This window comes from Eumetopias jubatus, unplaced genomic scaffold, assembly GCF_037043125.1.
Source record: "Eumetopias jubatus isolate StellerSeaLion01/CBP00866 unplaced genomic scaffold, mEumJub1_p1.0 scaffold_8, whole genome shotgun sequence".
NCBI lineage: Eukaryota > Metazoa > Chordata > Mammalia > Carnivora > Otariidae > Eumetopias > Eumetopias jubatus.
In genome coordinates, this window is record NW_028274814.1 from 91,434,657 (window position 1) to 91,452,910 (window position 18,254).

An 18,254-nucleotide genomic window follows, 5' to 3' on the forward strand; every position below is an offset into this window, starting at 1 on the left:
CTACCCCCCTTAACTTGGATCAGTCAACCTGGAATTATCTGGTATTAGTGAGGTAATCTGCCCATTGGGCCCTTCCATTCCACTTAAGGGGGGAGCCTTACCTGAAACAATGCATTCTTTGTTAATTTTTTTCTGCCCCATTTCTGCCTTTAAAAACCTTTGGTTTTTTCAGCTTGGTGGAGCTCCTTTCTATTACCAAATGAGATGCTGCCCAAATAATGAATCACTGAATGAAGCCAATTTGATCTTTAAATTTACTCAGTTGGATTTTTAACAGTAGTCTATCAGCAATACCTGGGAGCTCGTTAGAAATGCACAATCTCAGGCCCTACTCTATCCTTAATGAGCCATGGTCTGCATTTTAATAAGATCCACTGGTGATTCATATGCACAGTAAAATGTGAGAAGCAACTCTGAAACAGTGGTTCTCAAGGTGCTCCTCCAGCAGCATTAGCATCATGTAAGTCTTTATTGCAAATGCAAATTCTTAATTCCTACTTGGGGTGGGAAACCTCCTAGCTTGAAATAGGATTGTTCTAAACCCCTTGTAAATGCTAGTCTGAGAACTGCTGCACTAAGGACGTAAGTGGACCCACATAACCTGATGTGCACAGTGGGAATGAGGGATAGCCTGTGCAAGGCCTCGGAATGCCACAGCTGCCTGGAAAGGGGGATGCAGAGACAGGAATGCATTTCCTAACCCACTCTTCTATAATGAACCCTGAACAATCCCATGCAGGTCAAGGGCTCAGAAATCCAAGTCACAGGAGAGTTCAGAAGCCACCAACTCCTCTGTAAGCACCCACTCTGCCAACTCTGAGCCATGGTAGCAGGGACTCAGGGGAAGAGCTTATCTGTCTAAATCAGTGGTCTCAAACTTTGCTACATAATAAAATCACTAGGGGAGCTTTAAAAATCGCAAGGGCCAGGTTATATCCCATGTCAATCAGCATGGTCAGGAAGGCTCATTAAACATTTTCTGTCAAAGGCCAGACAGTAAATATTTAGGGTCTGTTATATAGTCTCTGGGGCAACTACTCAATATTTTGCTGTTGTACCAGGAAAGTAGGCCTAGACAATATATACATGGAAGAGTGTGACTGTATTCTACTAGAACACTATTTACAAAAATGGGAGTGGGCTAAATTTGGCCCACAGGGGTTGCCAGCCTCTGATCTCTAGCAGCACTATCCATAACTTTCTGATGGAAATGTTCTGTATCTGTGCTATGCAATACACAATGGCTTCTGGGGCACTGGGTGGCTCACTTGGTTAAGCGTCTGCCTTGGGCTCAGGTCATGATCCCAGAGTCTCGGAATCAAGCCCCGCATCAGGCTCCCTGCTCAGCGGAGAGTCTGCTTCTCGCTCTCCCTCTGCCCCTCACCCCACTTGTGTGTGTGGTCTAATAAATGGAAATTAAAAAAAAAATACAATGGCATCTAAGCACTGGCTATCTGGCTAGTGACAGGGAGGAACTGAATTTTTCATTTTAGTCTGGTTCACCTAAACAGCTACACGTGGCTAGCAGCTACTCAATCAGGGCAGAACTAGAGCTGTAACAGCACGAACTGCTCTGTAACCATACACACCAGTAATTTCACTAGAGCAGCTTCCGAAACAAAACAGGAACTAGGAAAAGAGCTGAGTCCTGGTGGCACCGCCACAACTGTGCAGAGAAATTAAGTACCGTCGACCCTCAAACAATACAGGGGTTAAGGGCACCAACACTCTACATGGTTGAAAATCCGAGTAGAACTTCTGACTCTCCAAAAACTTAATTACTGCCAGCCTACTGTTGACTAAAGGCCTTACTGACAACATAGCCGATTAACATGTCTTGTGTATGCATTATATACTGTATTCCTACAATAAAGTATGCTAGAGAAAAGAAAATATTAAAAAAAATCATGAGGGAGAGAAAACATATTTATAGCACTGTATTTCTCACACCATAAGTTTGTCATCTGTTTACAAGATGATCTGTCTTTCCTACCTATATTACCAGCTTACGTGATACAACACACTGTACATGTTATACATATTACCAACACTAGACATCAAAAATGAAAAAACGTGAAAAAGAAATTCATGTTCATTTACAGGTATAGTAATTCATGCGCTGGTAACAAAGCAGCAGCAATACCATTGCTTTAGCTGACACAGCTGCTTGATTCATGGTAGCCTAGCTTAATGAATGGTTATAAAATTTTTAGGGCAAAAAAAAAACTTATAGCAGACAGTGGTATGTCATATTTGTAACACAGCACTGGAAACATTGTTACATCAAAAAACTCTTACCGGCGATGCTAGGCTGATACTCAGTTTCTCCCACTATGAGAGAGAGAGAGAGTGTATGGTAATGTAATTCTTTGAAAGCAAAGACAGTAAGCAAACTAACACGTTATTATTAATTTTATATTAAATACCACTCACCTTATGCCTATGTAAGGATAGGCTACCCATGTCCATCAAGTCTCATACACAATGTTCTACACGCTGAATACATAGGTGATGCTGCTGCTGACACAGTTCTTGCTGTACAGTTCTTAGATTTTTGCACAGACACAAACCTACACAATGTAAATTTATTATCTGTGGCGTGGGGACTCTTCACCCTTAAGGGGACCATCATAAATGTCTTCATCCTAGTCATCTTCTTGTTGAACAGGCTGAGGAGGACGAGGAGGAGTCTTGCTGTCTCAGGGGTGGCCGAGGTGGAAGGGGAGGCAGGCACACTCAGTGTAACTTTACACAATACATCATAATTTTGGTCTTTTTTGCCTTTCATTTCTCTAAAAATGTTTCCATGTGGTACCAATCCTTCTTCCACTGATTGATTTAGCTTCAGTGCCTGTATCATAGAAGGGTCCATGTCATTAAAGAAGTCAAAAGCAGTCTTGAATAATCAAAACCCTTCTGCCAGATTGCTGTCAATTCTCCAAGATCCAGATCTTGAAACCCTTCAACACTCCCCCCCCTTTTTGCTATATCCATAATCTCTTTTACAATTTCCTCTATTATAAATCTTGTGAAGGTAGGCACATCTGGACACAGTTTTCTCCAGCAGGAATTTATTGTTTTGGCTGTGGTGGCTTTCTCTATAACAACATCTTCAATGGTGTAATCTTTCCAGACTTTCATGATATTCTATCAGGGTTCTCTTCCATAGTGTTGACAGTCCTTTCCATAGAGTACTGTGTGTAATGAGCCTTAAAGGTCTTTATGACCCCTCATTTAGAAACTGAATTAGAGACCTGTGTTTCAGGGCAAGTAAACCACTTTGATGCATTCAGTGTTGAACTCATGGGGTTCTGGGTGGCCATCCTCATTGTCCAATATCAAAAGAATTTTAAAAGGCAGTCCCTTATTGGCAAGGTACTTTCTCCTGACTTCAGGAACAAAACATCGATGGAACCCATCCAGAAAAAGGGTCCTCACTCTCTAGGTCTTCTTATACAACCAAAAGACTGGTAGCTGGTATTTATCTTTTCCCTTCAAGGCTGGGGAGTCCTGATCATAAATCCAACTGCACAAAACAGTAGGGGTTAACTTACAGCTTCCTGCCTTAAATCTTGGTTTTTGCTTCTCTTCCTTACTAATAAATGTCCTTTGTGGCATTTTTCTCCACAATAGGGAACTTCTACCTGTACTAAAAACCTGTTCAGATAGATATTCTCAATGATTTTTAAGATCTTATTTATTTGAGAGAGAGAACACGAGCGGGGTGTGGAGGTGTGGGTGGGCAAGGGCAGAGGGAAAGGGAGAAGCAGACTCCCTGCTGAGCAGGGAGCCCAATGCGGGGCTTGATCCCAGGAACCTGAGATCACGACCTGAGCCGAAGGCGGACGCTTAACCAACTGAGCCACCCAGGCGCCCCTCAATGATTTTCTTAATGGCATCTGGGAACTTGTCTGTTGCCTCTTGGTCAACAGAAGCTACTACTTCTGTTACACTGACATTTTTTAAGCCAAATCTCTTTCTAAAATTAACAAACCATCCTTTGTTGGCATTAAATTCTCCAGCTTTAGATACTTCATCTTCCTGTTGCTTTAAGTTGTCATATAATGACTTTGCTTTTACTTAATCGTATTAGAGTCTATAGGTGTGCCTTTCTTATAGCAATCCTGCACCTACACAAAGCTACATTTTCAATAAAAGATAAAAAGGTATTTTGCAAAAAGTGTAAGGTTTTCACACCTGGCTTCATGAATTTCCTTTTCTTTTTTTTCCATAGCGGTCTTTATGCTGGATAAATTGATCTTGAAATGGTGGGCAACCGGAGCTGCAAACCTCAATCTATGGTACATATATCAAGCAATTCAACTTTTTCTTATAATGTCATAACTTTTCTCAGGTTCTTGGGAGCATTTCCAGCATCCCTAGTGGCACTTTGCATGGGTCCCATGGTGTTATTCAAGGCTTATGGTATTGCATGAAACACAATGAAAAATACACAAGAACCGGAAGAGATCACTTTTTACGATGATACCCAATTTACTGGAGAGACAAGCTGTTCATGCAGAGATGATTAGCACATCACATGGCATTTTAAGCAGATACGATACTTAAGCTCACTGTAACAGCAAATGGAGGTGGCTAGGAAATTATACAGTAATACAGTATGTATCACAGTTAATTTTATGCAGTTATGATTTACTACTACATCATTATATTTCTCTCGACTAAATGGTGTCATGTATATTCTGTGTAAGTTTTGATAAACTTTTAACTTTTTACAATAGATTTGTAAATATTTCATGGTAATAAGTAATAAAATAGAATCTACATATATTTTATGCATTCATGACATACCTAGCTTTTTCTTATTTTCTTCAATACTTCTAGGCTACATGGTTCATCTGCTAGTTTTTAAAAATTGTTGCAAATCTCCAAAAAAATTTTCCAATGTTTATTAAAAAAAAAATCTGCATGTAAGTGGACCCACACAATTCACACCCATGTAACAACAACAAGGATCAACTGTATACTCTGCATAGTAATTTCACCCCCACAGTGAAGATTTTTTTCCTAACTGGAAATAAATAAGGTACATACTATAGAGTTTGTGGGAGAATATTAAAAGATGTAAATTTTCCTCTTACTGATCTATAGATTCAATGCAATTCCAACCAAAAATCCAACATGAATTTTCAGTTACCTTAAAAGCTGTTTTTAAAGTTTGTATGAAGAGTGGTAGCTAGGGTCCCCAAAAGGGCAGAGGTTTGCCTTTACAAAGATTTAATTACACAGCTTTATAACAAGACAAAATGATACTGCTACTAGGACAGACAGATCTGTGGAACAGAAAAGACAACTGAGTATATATAAAGAAAAAAAAAAAGAAATTGGATCCCTGTCTCCTACCGTACCAGATAATCAATTCTAGGTACATCAAGGACTTTCATGTGAGAGGCAGAAGTACAAAACTTTTCCAAGAAAACCTAGGAGAATTGTGTTTTGATCCAAGGTTCAGAAGCAATTTTACAAGCAAGATACAAAGAATACTAACCATAAGAGATGATTTATACATTTAACTCCTGGGTTCTCATATCTCATATGTAGAGAAAAGACAAGTCACAAACAGGGAGAACATGATGGGCGAAAAGAGGTATTTCACAAGGGAAGCAACATAAAAGGCAATCTCCGAAGAAGATACACAAATGTCCGAGAAACACACAAGATGTTCAACATCGTTAGTCATTAGGGAAACGCGTATCAAAACCACAATAAGATACCACCTCATACCCACTACAATGTAATAAAAAGCCAGCTAACAGCAAATGCTGGAAAGGATGTGGAAAATTTTGAACCCTTGTACACTGCTGATGGGAATATATAAAATGGTGCAGTTACTTTAGAAACAATCTCGCAGTTCCTCAAAAGATTAAAGAGAGGTCACCATACAACCCAGAAATTCTATTCCTAGGTGTACAGGTATGTACCCAAGAGAACTGAGAACATTTGTCCACACAAACACTTGTACACAGGATGTCCACAGCTGCATTATTCGTACCAGCCAAAAAGGGAAAACAACTTACCAACTGAGGAATGGATAAACAAATGTGGAATATCCACACAATGGAATATTATTTGGTAATAAAAAGGAATGAAATACTGATACATGTGACAAAGCGGATGATTTTTGAAAACTTTACACTCAGTATAAGAAGCTAGTCACAAGAGGCCACATATGCATGATTCTATGTATACAAAATGTCCACAACAGACAAATCTATAGCACTAGAAAGTAGACCAGTGCCTGCCTGGTGCTGGGAGAGGGAGCAATGAGGGAGAGACTGCTAATGGACCTAGGGTTTCTTTTTGGGGTGATGAAAAGATTCTAAATTTAGATTATGGTATGGTGGCACAACTCTGATATACCAAAAACTACTGAACTATAAACTTTAAATTAATGAATTGTATGAATTAAGTGAATTAAACTGTTAAAAATGATTCATTTCATTAATAAATGAGGAAATGCACAGTAGGACCAAATATAATTTTGGTCTTTTCTATCCACTAGATTGGCAAAAATTAAGTTGTCTGATGGTTTCTTACAGAACAAAAGGAATTCTCATACCATGCTGGTGGGAATGTAAACTGATGACCATTTTATAAAAATAACTTGGTAATATTTGTAGAAATTACAATGTGCAGTTCCTGTATTGGTATATACACATGTTCACTGGAAGACATGTCTAAATATGCTCTAACAGCACTGTTCCTTTTTTTTTAAAAGATTTTATTTATTTGAGAGCGAGAGAGAGAGAGAGAGAGAGAGACAGAGAGAGAGAGGGAATGACCGGGGGGAGGGTGAGAGGGAGAAGCAGACTCCCTGCTGAGCAGGGAGGCCTGATGTGGGACTTGATCCCAGGACTCCAAGATCGTGACCTGAGCTGAAGGCTGAAGCTTAATCAACTGAGCCACTCAGGCGCCCAACAGCATTGTTCCTAAAACAAAACTAGCACAACAGAAAGGTCTACTGACTAATAAGAAAACAGATAATTAAGTTTTGATGCATACAATGGAGTATTAGGCATCTGTGAACAACACATATCAGTTTGGGAAAAATACTGAATTGAAAAAAGTCCCAGATTACATTATTATTATTATTTTTTTGAGTGCAAAAAAAGTATCAAAACGAAGGTATCTTGTTTAAGGATACGTACATGACAATTACTAAAAAATAAAATCCAGAGAATAACCATGAAATTCAGGAATATCACTCCTATGGGGCAGGCAAGGGATACATGGGTAGGATGGGAAGGGGCATATAGGTAGATGCATCAGTACTGGGAATATTTGAGTTCTTAAATGGGATGATGAGTTCCTGGGTATTTCTTGTGTTTTGTAACTTATGTGAGTGACATGTATTCTCTTGTATGAAGCACATACTACCTAATAATATATTGTAACACATTCAGACAAATCAATGATTAATAGTCACCTATAATGAGTTACCCTAAATGGCTAACACATTTTAATACTGATCCTTCCAATTTAATATTGATTGTTCCACAGATCTTTAGCTCTGTGCACTGCCAGACACACAGTGGGTACTCAAATACTTCCTGAGTTAATTTTTTTTCTTTGGAATAAATTCCCAGATGGAACCGCTTAATGTGAGTTTTCTATTTTTTTTAAAGATTTTATTTTTTTAAAAAGATTTATTTTAGAGAAAGAGCAGGGTGAGGGGCAGAGGGAGAGAGAGAATCCTGAAGCAGACTCCCCACTGAGCAGGGAGCCCAAAGTGGGGCTCGATCCCAGGACCCTGAGATCATGACCTGAGCTGAAATCAAGAGCCGGTTGCTTAACGAACTGAACCACCCAGGTGCCCCTAAGTTTTTATTTTTAACTAATCTCTACACCCAGCATGGAGCTTGAACTCACAATCTCTAAAACAAAAGTCACATCTACCGACTGAGCCAGCAAGGTGTCCCTTAAGGTATGTATTCTGAAGTGAAAGGTCTTGTCAAATTAGCCTCTTGACAGCTCATACTGACTACACTTTTATGAATCAGTCTGAGTAGTTTTCATTTTTCAGACTTCTGCAAATACTTGGGTATAAATCTTTTTAATCTTTGCCATTCTGTAGGCAATAAAGGCGTCCTTCAGTTAAGCATTTCTTTGATCAGTACTGGAGCAATCTTTTTTGCATTTACTGTGGCCATTTCTAATTCCTCCATGAGTTGATTAGTTCCTTCTTTTGCCCATTTTTCTACTGGGATACTAATCTTTGCTTTCTAGGAACTCATCTATTATGATCAAGAACTCATCTATTATGACCAAGAACCCTTTTTCATATATGTTACAAATATTTTCCCAATTTGTCATCTGTCCTCACTTTGTTTATGATGGGTTTTTGGGGGGGGGAGAAGGGAAGAAGGGAGGATACAGATCTGTTTATAAGTGGTCCAATCAGTCTTTTAGAAGGCTCCTTCTCACCACAGAGAAGAGAAAAATTCTATTCTGTTCCTCAAATTTCACAGTTTAAGATTTAAATTTTTAATTCTAAACTTGTACAACCTGGAATTTATTTCGGAGTATTGGCTCAGGCCTGATTGAGGGCTTTATACTCACCAAAATGGGCAATAAAGACATCCCATCCATCTGTGTCTTATTTGGGTTATATCCAGCAATATCCAAAATAGTAGGACCCAAGTCAATGTTGGCAACGAGCATCTAGGAGAATGAGAAAAAAAAACAAGCAATCTAGAACACAGCTGGTCTGGTTTTCCTTTTCTATCTATAATAAAGCTCTTCCCCCACCGCACCCATGAGACAAACAGCATTTGTTATTACAGCCCAGACTTACTGAGGTCTTACTGATTCATTGATTCACTTAACTACAATAATTCAAAAAACAAAACATAAAGGTTTATAAGACTTGTAATACATGCCCCTGGGAAGTTATGTATCTATTCAACCCATACTGTTATTGATCAAAAAACATTTTTTGAAACTTCTTTGGGACTGCCCCAAGTCTGAAGAATCATGAGAAAATGTTGGGCTAATTATTTTATACAAAGTGTTTACAACTTGTATTTCTACAGTTCACTACATTTGATTTCAAATGGACTCCTGACATGCTTCTTACCAAGGAAGATATTAGCCCTTTTTGTAGTTTCTCAAAGTGATAACACTACTAAAAAATGTTTGCAATAGGGAGGTGAAGGAGGGGGATTTAAAAAAAGATGTTTGCAACAGGCTATGGGAGACTGTAGAAAACTCATTCCAACAGTGCATCGATAAAAGTTTCCTTAAAGAGCACAAAACTAAGATGTGCTAAATAAACACTCTAGGAATTAAGGTTACTGTCCTGATTTATACCTTGCCTTATTTCTTTGGTTTATTAGACTATTTTCCTTCTGTATACAAATCCTCTTTAGGACCTAAACCAGCATAGTCCCGTAGGAATACAATGGGACCACATATGTATTAAGATGGTCTAGTGACCACATTAAAGTAAAAAGAAAAATAGGAAGAAATTCATTGTATATATTTTATTTAACTTGATATATCAAAAAGAGTACTGTTTCAAATGTACAATATAAAAAATTTAATGAGATTTTATCTTTTATTTTTGAACCGAGTCTGAAATCCGTCACACATCCCGGTTTGGACTATCCCATATGTTTTGGCTCAACAGGCGCAGTGGCTGGTGGCCACTGTAGGCCTACATAGGACCGAAGCATACACCTAAAGTCACTTAAATCACAGGCTAGGGAAAGCTTTCAGAGTGGTGAAGACAATCCACCAGGGAAACCAGGGGAACTAATGTTTACTGAGCACCTACTCTGTGCCAATCCTTACGGTTTATCCTCTGTTAATCCTCACCACGACCCTCGGATGCAGTATTTCCCCTGTTTTACAGATGAGGAAGTGAAAGAGAAATAATCGAAACAGAATCAACAGCTGGTAACTTGAAAAGCTACCATTTACTGAAAGGAAATAAGTCTTCAGGATTGTTGAGAAAACTTAGAGCATTTTAGGAAAGGCCAACGGGGGATGGAAAAAATAAAACCTAACTTAGGCACTTTTCATTTAAAAACAAAACCAGAAGTACAGACGTGAAAGGCAAGAAAACATCTTCAGAGCACTGTTCATAGGGGCCAGGCCTCCTGGCAGCTAGGATGGCTCTTGTAGGGCAGAGTGATAACTTACCTTGGCTCTGAATCAATTAGCTTAATGCTGAGCTGTCAGAAATTACCATTCAGTGGTAAGCCACTCATGGGAAAAGGAATCCTTTCTTTACTTTTATACTTAAGTGATAAGAGAGAATTAGATTCTAATTTTTTTTTAAAGATTTATTTATTTATTTATTTGACAGTGAGAGACACAGCGAGAGATGGAACAAAGCAGGGGGAGTGGGAGAGGGAGAAGCAGGCTCCCGGCTGAGCAGGGAGCCCGATGCGGGGCTCGATTCCTGGACCCTGGGATCATGACCTGAGCCAAAGGCAGACGCTTAACGACTGAGCCAGCCAGGCGCCCCTAGATTCTAATTCCAGATTCAAGAAGTAGAATGGATACTGTGGGCCCATGATCATAATGACTTCTAGAAACACGAACAATTCAAGTCCTAAAATGGTACTGCTTCTATCGTTAAGTATAAAAGTTACTGAGGAAAAACCCCACAAAAACAATGTCGGGGCGCCTCAGTTGTTAAGCATCTATCTGCCTTCGGCTTAGGTCATGATCCCAGGATCCTGGGATTGGGCCCTGCATCGGGCTCCCTGCTCGGCGGGAAGCCTGCTTCTCCCTCTCCCACTCCCTCTGCTTGTGTTCCCTCTCTCTTTGTGTCTCTCTCTGTCAGATAAATAAATAAAATCTTAAAAAACAAACAAACAAAAAACAATGTCTCTAGGGATTATGCAAGACCCAATGTAAGAGATATCTTCCCTAATTCCAAGTCTCCCAGGTGGACTGAGCCACTCTGAATACAGTCAACAAGAGTGGGTATGAATATGGAAGAGATCATGGCAGGAAAGAGACAAGCAGAAACGTAACCTCCAGAAACGGATCAAGGCCAAAAGACCCTGACGTGTGACTAAAAGATCTTCAGTCATGTCTAGAACATGAAGTAAAGCCAAATCCACAGATAGTACTAACATGTCCAAAGCAGTTTTATAAGGAAAAAAAAAGTAAACACCAAAATAATAAAACCCACAGAGATATAAAATGGACAGCCTGTTTTATCAGAACTGCCTTAAGAGCCATCAGCTATACGATGGGAGGCTCTCTCAAATGGCAGTCTTCTCCATGGGGAGAAAGGTCTGTAAGTTTCAGTACAAATCAAAAGTCACTAAGATTTGTCCCAAGTATCATAGACATCATCTTAGGACTCTGTTCCCAGCTATCCACAATAATTACATATTCCCTAAAAAATAATGGACAAATTTTCTTCCCTTCTAGGCTTTGGTCTAAGAGATAAAGAATCTCAAAATCAGCATACTATGTCAGAAGATGGGAGACTTCTAGTGGATACGGGGTATGAGTGAAGAATCCAAAAGAGAATTCTACCTGTCTCTGGTTTTTACAAACAAGAAATAGAATGGATACTATAGGCCCATGATCATAATGACTTCTAGGAACACTAGCAATTCAAGTTCCTAAAATGGTATTGCTTTTATTACTAAGTATAAACTTAAAGATTCATTTATGGATTGGAACTGAAAAGCACTGACAAGACCAGAAGTAAATTATTTCATAAATCACAGCCTCCCAGTTTGGGAATGTTCTTAGGATTTATGTATATAGATATTCTGATCAAATAAAAGCTCTTAGAAAATTCTGGGGCATGAAATCAAAGGATATCATGCCTTGGAGCTGCTTATTTTTTAGCTCTAGAAGAATGACAGAGCTACAGAATTACAGAGAAAAAGTAAGACAGCTCTCTGGAGGATACATCGGGTTTCCAAATGGACATTTAAGCCCTGGTATTACAGGATTCATGTAGAGTTATCAAAGGAAAGACTGCGAGCACACCAGAGAGCACCCCAAATCCATGTAGTGAAAAGCACTGAACTGCATAAGAAAGGAGAGGGCTCCCCACATCTTGGGCTACTTCATCTGGATTTATCCCTCAGCCCCATCTTCCCTGTAAGGAAGAACCCAGGGCGTCACTGAGTTACACTTGAGAGTTTTCCACTTACCATTCTCCCAATTTCACACAGGGAAACAAGGCCTATTTGGCCAGTCTTAAAGCCAGTATGTTGTCTTCTTGACACCCAGTTCAGTTGTTTCCCCTGGATCATGCTATGTCATTTTTTTCCTACTAACCTTTTCCTTTCTTAAAACGCTTTTGAAGAATTTCTACCACCAAATCTAAAGCTAGATTAACTTCCAGCCAGGAGAGAAAACCTCAATAAGCCAGTCTTTGGCATCCACACACATCACCTGCCTCTGCTCTCCAACAGCCAACACAAAGCTAAGTCCACTGGTCAAACGTGCCCTGTTTTGGCCACCAGCTTTTGTGAGCTCAGCTTATTATGCCCAACTCATAACCCTGTGCCACTCACACAGGACAACTGGCACCAAGACAACTATGTTGCCAACACATGATGAATCACCCACCATCTCTGACATTCTTTGTTTTAGGTAGAGGCTGAGCATTTCGTACTTCTCAAACTACATCTGTCAGCACAGCAGTGCAACACACACACACACACACACACACACACACACACACACACACACACACACACACACACGGATTTTAAGAACAGACAATTTTCAGTCCTGGTTCTGCCACTTACTTTGTGACCTTGGTAATAACCATTCAGGCAACATGGATGTCCCCCCAGTGTGTGTTAAGGGCTCGGTATTCTAAGCTTAGACAGTGCCTTTCTTCTAGAAACTCAAGTAAAAAAAAAAAAAAGTCAGTAGGGTGTGGTAAGTGTGAGGGCAGCTAGGCACATGGGAAGGGCACCTACCCCAAGTGGGGGCGGGTGTCTGTAGTGACTCTCCAGACAGAAGCCCCAAACTGAAGCTCTAAAGGACAATGAGTGAGGTGCAAGGGGCATAAGCGGGGCATTCCAAACAGAAGGAGCAATCAGCCATACAAAGACGAGGTGAGAGAGATGGTACACTTAGAAGTGAAAGTAGTTCAGTACAGCTCCCATTCTGTCCCCTGAACAAGCCAAGCTCATTCTCAGATGTGTGCTTTCACATTTACTGTTCTGCTCAGAATGCCCTTGCATAGATCTCTGCAGGACTAAATCCTTTTCAACACCCAGGTCTCTGCTCAAATGCCTCAGAAGCTTTCATTGACAACTGTAGCTGAAGGATCTGGCTCTCTGGACACTGGGAGTTAAGAACCAATCTTCCCTGACTGCTCAGTGCTGTGTATCCAAGCCTGCTAGCACAAGATACTTAAATATTTTCTGAGCTATATGGTAATGGTTAAGTATAGACTCTGGAGCCAGACTCTGGTTTTTTATAGCTACATTATCTTGGGCAAGCCATTTAACTTCTATACCTCAGTTTCCTCATCTGTGAAATGGGTATAACAGTATCTCTATCTCATAAGGCTGTGACAAGGCTGTGACAGTTAAATGAATTGATATAGCTAATACACTTAGAATAGCACCTGTCACACACTAAGCAGTCATTAAGCAATAGATATTATTGTTGAAATGGTTTCCTAGGAACCAGGTTTCATTTAGACTGCTTAGAGAAGGTGAACTTCTCTACTTTAATATTCAGATGCCACTGTTAATTTGAAGATAAAAGGAACAGTTTGTTTGATGGCCAGCTGGCTGACACATTCCATTCTGTTCTCATTCAGCCTCCTTCCCCACGCTGGTTAGAAGTGGCCCTAGTAGCCCTGTTCCTTGGAAATGCACACAGCTGCCAATATGTTCTCCTGAGTCAACTCCCAACACCAAGATCAAGAAAACGCTTTTAAGACTAAGCGAAATAAGTCAATCAGAGAAAGACAATTATCATATGATCTCACTGATATGTGGAATTTTTTTTTTTTTTTAAAGATTTTATTTATTTGACAGAGAGAGATAGCGAGAGCAGGAACACAAGCAGGGGGAGTGGGAGAGGGAGAAGCAGGCTTCCCGCGGAGCAGGGAGCCCGATGTGGGACTCGATCCCAGGACCCTGGGATCATGACCTGAGCCGAAGGCAGACGCTTAACGACTGAGCCACCCAGGCGCCCTGATATGTGGAATTTAAGAAACAAGGCAGAGGATCATAGGGGAAGAGAGAAAAAAATGAAACAGGACAAAACCAGAGAGGGAGACAAACCATAAGAGACTCTTAATCTCAGGAAACAAACTGAGGGCTGCTGGAGGGGATGGGGTAACTGGGTGATGGACATTGGGGAGGGTATGTGTTGTAATGAGCACTGGGTATTAAATAAGACTGATGATTCACAGACCTGTACCCCTGAAACAAATAATACATTATATGTTAATTGAATTTAGATTAAAAAAGTAAAAAACTCAAATAAATAAAGGCTTAAAAAAAAAAAAGACTTAATGGTCCTCCAAACTCACCTATCTCCTTTGAAAGGAGACCCATTTATAGGGTATTGAATTTGTTGGGAAGTGACTGGCTTTAGGAATGTAGGTGTTAAGAAAAAAAGAAAACTCAAAAGAAATTATGAAGGCCATTTTACCTTTCTGAAAGAATTTCAACATAATTCCACCATGAACATTACAAAAAGAAGTGAATTAGACACTTAAACATTAAACACCAAAATTAGACTAAAGTACCTAGTATACCCAGAAAGTCTGGTCCATTTTCCAATTTTAGCTTAAATGATGTATTTGCTCATTTTCTTTTGTCTCACAGAGCTAGGACTGAAACTGTGTTATTACAGAAAAGACGACATAACTAGTAGAGCTTATCAATTCTTATCTTCCAAGCATTAGACCAAAGTGTTTTGGATCAGAGTGCCCACAATCTCCAGGAACAAAGTGCCTCAGTATTAGGTACCCAGTTTGGAAAAAGACACTGAAACCAAATGGAAATGGCAACAAAAGAAAGTGGTACATTATGACAGTTCAAGGAGAAAGAATCAGTAAAACAGCAATGCTTTAGTGAGGAAGAGTCCCACAGAAAGAGGGACGAAATCCTGAGAAAACATGCTTTCTATAGGTGATACTCAGTGAGGTCAGACCGGCAGCAGCTATCAGTTGGGAGGTCAGAAATGCAGAATCAGAATCTGTATCTGCATTTTAACACGGTCCCCAGGGCGATCAGCCCGAGGAGCTCTGATCTACTGGATAGTGGGCCCCAAACTGGGCTGCCTCTCAGAATTATCTGTGAGCTGCAGAAAAAAAAGCAGAGGCTGGGTCTCTATTCTAGTCCAAGTGAGTCCATTAGAACCATTCTGGATGTTGAACCTTTCACAATTTCAGAAGGTGATGCTGATGAGGACCATGGTGGAAAGTCACTGCTCCAGGAAAAAGTAAAGATTTACAGTCTTGAAGGACAAATAAAAGATACTCATACTGATAGGATATGTATATATCGGGGGGGGCGGGGAGTACAGTTAATAGAAGGTGCCCAGGAGTTAAAAAAATAAAAGTAAAAAAGGGACTCATCATCTCCAAGGCTTATTAGTACTTATAAGATCTTAAGCCGATCAGACTTCATCCTCATAGGAGGAGAAATCTAATCAGCCTCCTCTTTAGAGGAGCAGCCTTCTTTCCTCAGGCAAGTGCTACCTGTAAACAGCATCAGTTTCTCAGGCACCTACCTTGCTTGTCTGATTTGGTTTGATCCCAGGTCCTCGAACCAGCAGTGGAACTTTGATATCAAACTCATACAGCTGTCTTTTATCTATTGGCAAAGAAAATTGTCCTGAAAAAAAAACACAGAGGGTAAAGATGGAGCCAGGAGCCAGGACAGAAGTGTCACTTCACACATTCGCTCAATTGACAGTAAGAATGAAAACAACTCTGTTCTACTATTTATGGGGCTTTAATGGAAAGTTTACAATTGCTTGGGTTTCTTATTACTACAAGGCAGGAAATGAATTAATCTTTTTTTTCTATTTTTTTTTAAGATTTTATTCATTTATTTGAGAGACAGAAGCATGTGAGTGAGAGAGCACAAGCAGAGGGAGCTGCAGGCAGAAAGAGAGGGAGAAGCAGGCTCTCCACTGAGCTCGATCCCAGGACCCCGGGATTATGACCTGAGCCGAAGGCAGACGCTTAACCGACTGAGCCACCCAGGCGCCCCATGGGTTCATCTTCTTTAAACAAATGACTAGGGGGACTCTCTGGTCTAAGATAGGACAAATTCAGCAAAAACAATGACTGAAAAGTACTGAAACACAAACACATCATTTATGTATGATACTCAACCTGACTACAACTGAATAAGGTTACTCTAAAAACTGTATATAAAGGGACAAAATTTTATCTGGCCTTTCCTGAATAAACTGCATTTCAAGATAACCAAACAGTTGAGTTCTTCTCTAAGGAATTCCAACTAATAAATGCAGAAGGAAGAACAGGGTTATGAAGTCATCATTTTGCCATTTTTGAGAGAATAGTGGATTAAAGCAACAATCATCAATGGAAGCTTCAGCCACAAAAGGTTCATAGGACAGGCCCAGGCTGACACCACATGAGCCATTGATTAATAGCAGCATCGATAAAGTGAGTCAACCAGACACCATCATGAAGTGATGTAATAGGAAGTACTTATCAGTATCACCAAGGAAGCATTTTCGCTGAAAATGTCCATTTCTATTAAGACTCTAGATCTAACTACCAATCTACAGAAAATGCTGACTACAGAAACACAAGTTAAGGCATCATGAGAAAGCGATTAGCCAAACCCAGAATGTGAGATATTCTAAAGAACAACAACAACAAAAACTCTTCCCAATAAATCAGTGGCAATAACCAGCCTCAGAGCACATAAAAAATACAGGTAGCATGTGGACTTTGTCTAGACCCTGATACATAATAGACTAGTCAGCACAATGTAGTGTTGATGTACAGGATCACAATGAAGTTTCTTCAAAACCCTCTAAGCTAAATAAAGACAAACATGGGGAAGGTAGGAAGAATTTGAAAGACTGGCCATGGGTAGCTGAAAACTGAAGCTGGAAATGGAGGTTATTTTATTAGTCTCTACTTTGAGTGCTTAAAAATATTCACAACAAAACATTAAATGCCTCATCAATCTGCTCCTATGCAAGCAAACCTCAGGTTAGTAGTTTTCAAGTTTATGAAATGGATAGCTGGGGAAAGACAACATTCATTTTTAAGAAAATCCAAGCGGAAAAAAGGAAAGTCAAGGATATGGGGTTGACTCATGGTTTTGAAAAGACAAAACATAAAACAAAAACCACAAATATCCACACAAGCAAAAAAAAAAAAATCAATAAAACATCTCATAATTTCACAAGAAAGGGCTTTTCCCCCAAGACAACCTTTTCTTGGTCTTTCTGTATAGAATCTCTTACCCCTAGTCTCTAAGGTCTACTTGCCCTTTAAATCTAGTTCAGTTTTGGTGAGCCTGGGTGACTCAGTCAGTTAAGCACCTGCCTTTGGCTCAGGACATGATCTCAGGGTCTTGGGATGGAGCCCCGCATGGGGCTCCCTGCTCCTCAGGGAGCCTGCTTCTCCCTCTCCTTCTACCACTCCCCCTGCTTGTGCTCCCTCCTTCCTCCGCTTCAAATAAATAAAATCTTTAAGAAAAATAAATCTAGTTCAGTTTCTTACCTTTTTCCTAAAGCCTGCCTCCAACCTAGCAAGCCCACTCTCTGATCCCAAATCCTAGTACATCATTTAATTTGGCACATGAAATATCAAATAACGAAACCTGATCTCTCCATGTGCAAATGAGTTGACCCTCTAACCAGAGGGGTCTTGAGGGCAGCACCCTCCCCCTCTGGCCTATCCATTGCTACAATAGGCCTAGAGCTCCGTGTTAGTGCTACTGACTGGGTGAAAAAGGAAAGGCACCTCATCAAGGCCACAGGAACACCCCAGTCTGCCCCTTACCTGTGTGATAGCCATTGTCTGAGGTATAAAAGATGTACGTGTTGTTAAGTTCCCCATTGAACTCCAATCTCTTGACCAGTTTCTCCACAAGGTCATCAACTGACAGTAAAGTTTGCCACCTGGATGTACACAGAGGGTGACAACAGGATTTCAGAAACAATGGCTGAAGGAATGCTATCTTGCCAAAAAAGCAGGAGAGAAGTCCGAAACAAAACCACCCAAAGCCCCCAAACCACGCTCCCCAAAAGCTCAAATCCCAAATCTCCTTTCCTCAGAC

General features: G+C 40.2%; 1 protein-coding gene across 1 annotated transcript in view; it reads right to left on the bottom strand.

The window, feature by feature from the left end:
* Positions 1-18,254, bottom strand: part of GNS (glucosamine (N-acetyl)-6-sulfatase) — a 54,316-nt gene that overhangs the window by 20,546 nt on the left and 15,516 nt on the right. Inside the window, exons 8-10 of the mRNA XM_028110754.2 lie at positions 17,978-18,096; positions 15,715-15,818; positions 8,581-8,682 (exon numbers count right to left, since the gene is read on the bottom strand). Of these exons, the coding sequence (XP_027966555.1) occupies positions 8,581-8,682; positions 15,715-15,818; positions 17,978-18,096 (325 nt within the window). The remainder of the gene's footprint in view (positions 1-8,580; positions 8,683-15,714; positions 15,819-17,977; positions 18,097-18,254) is intronic.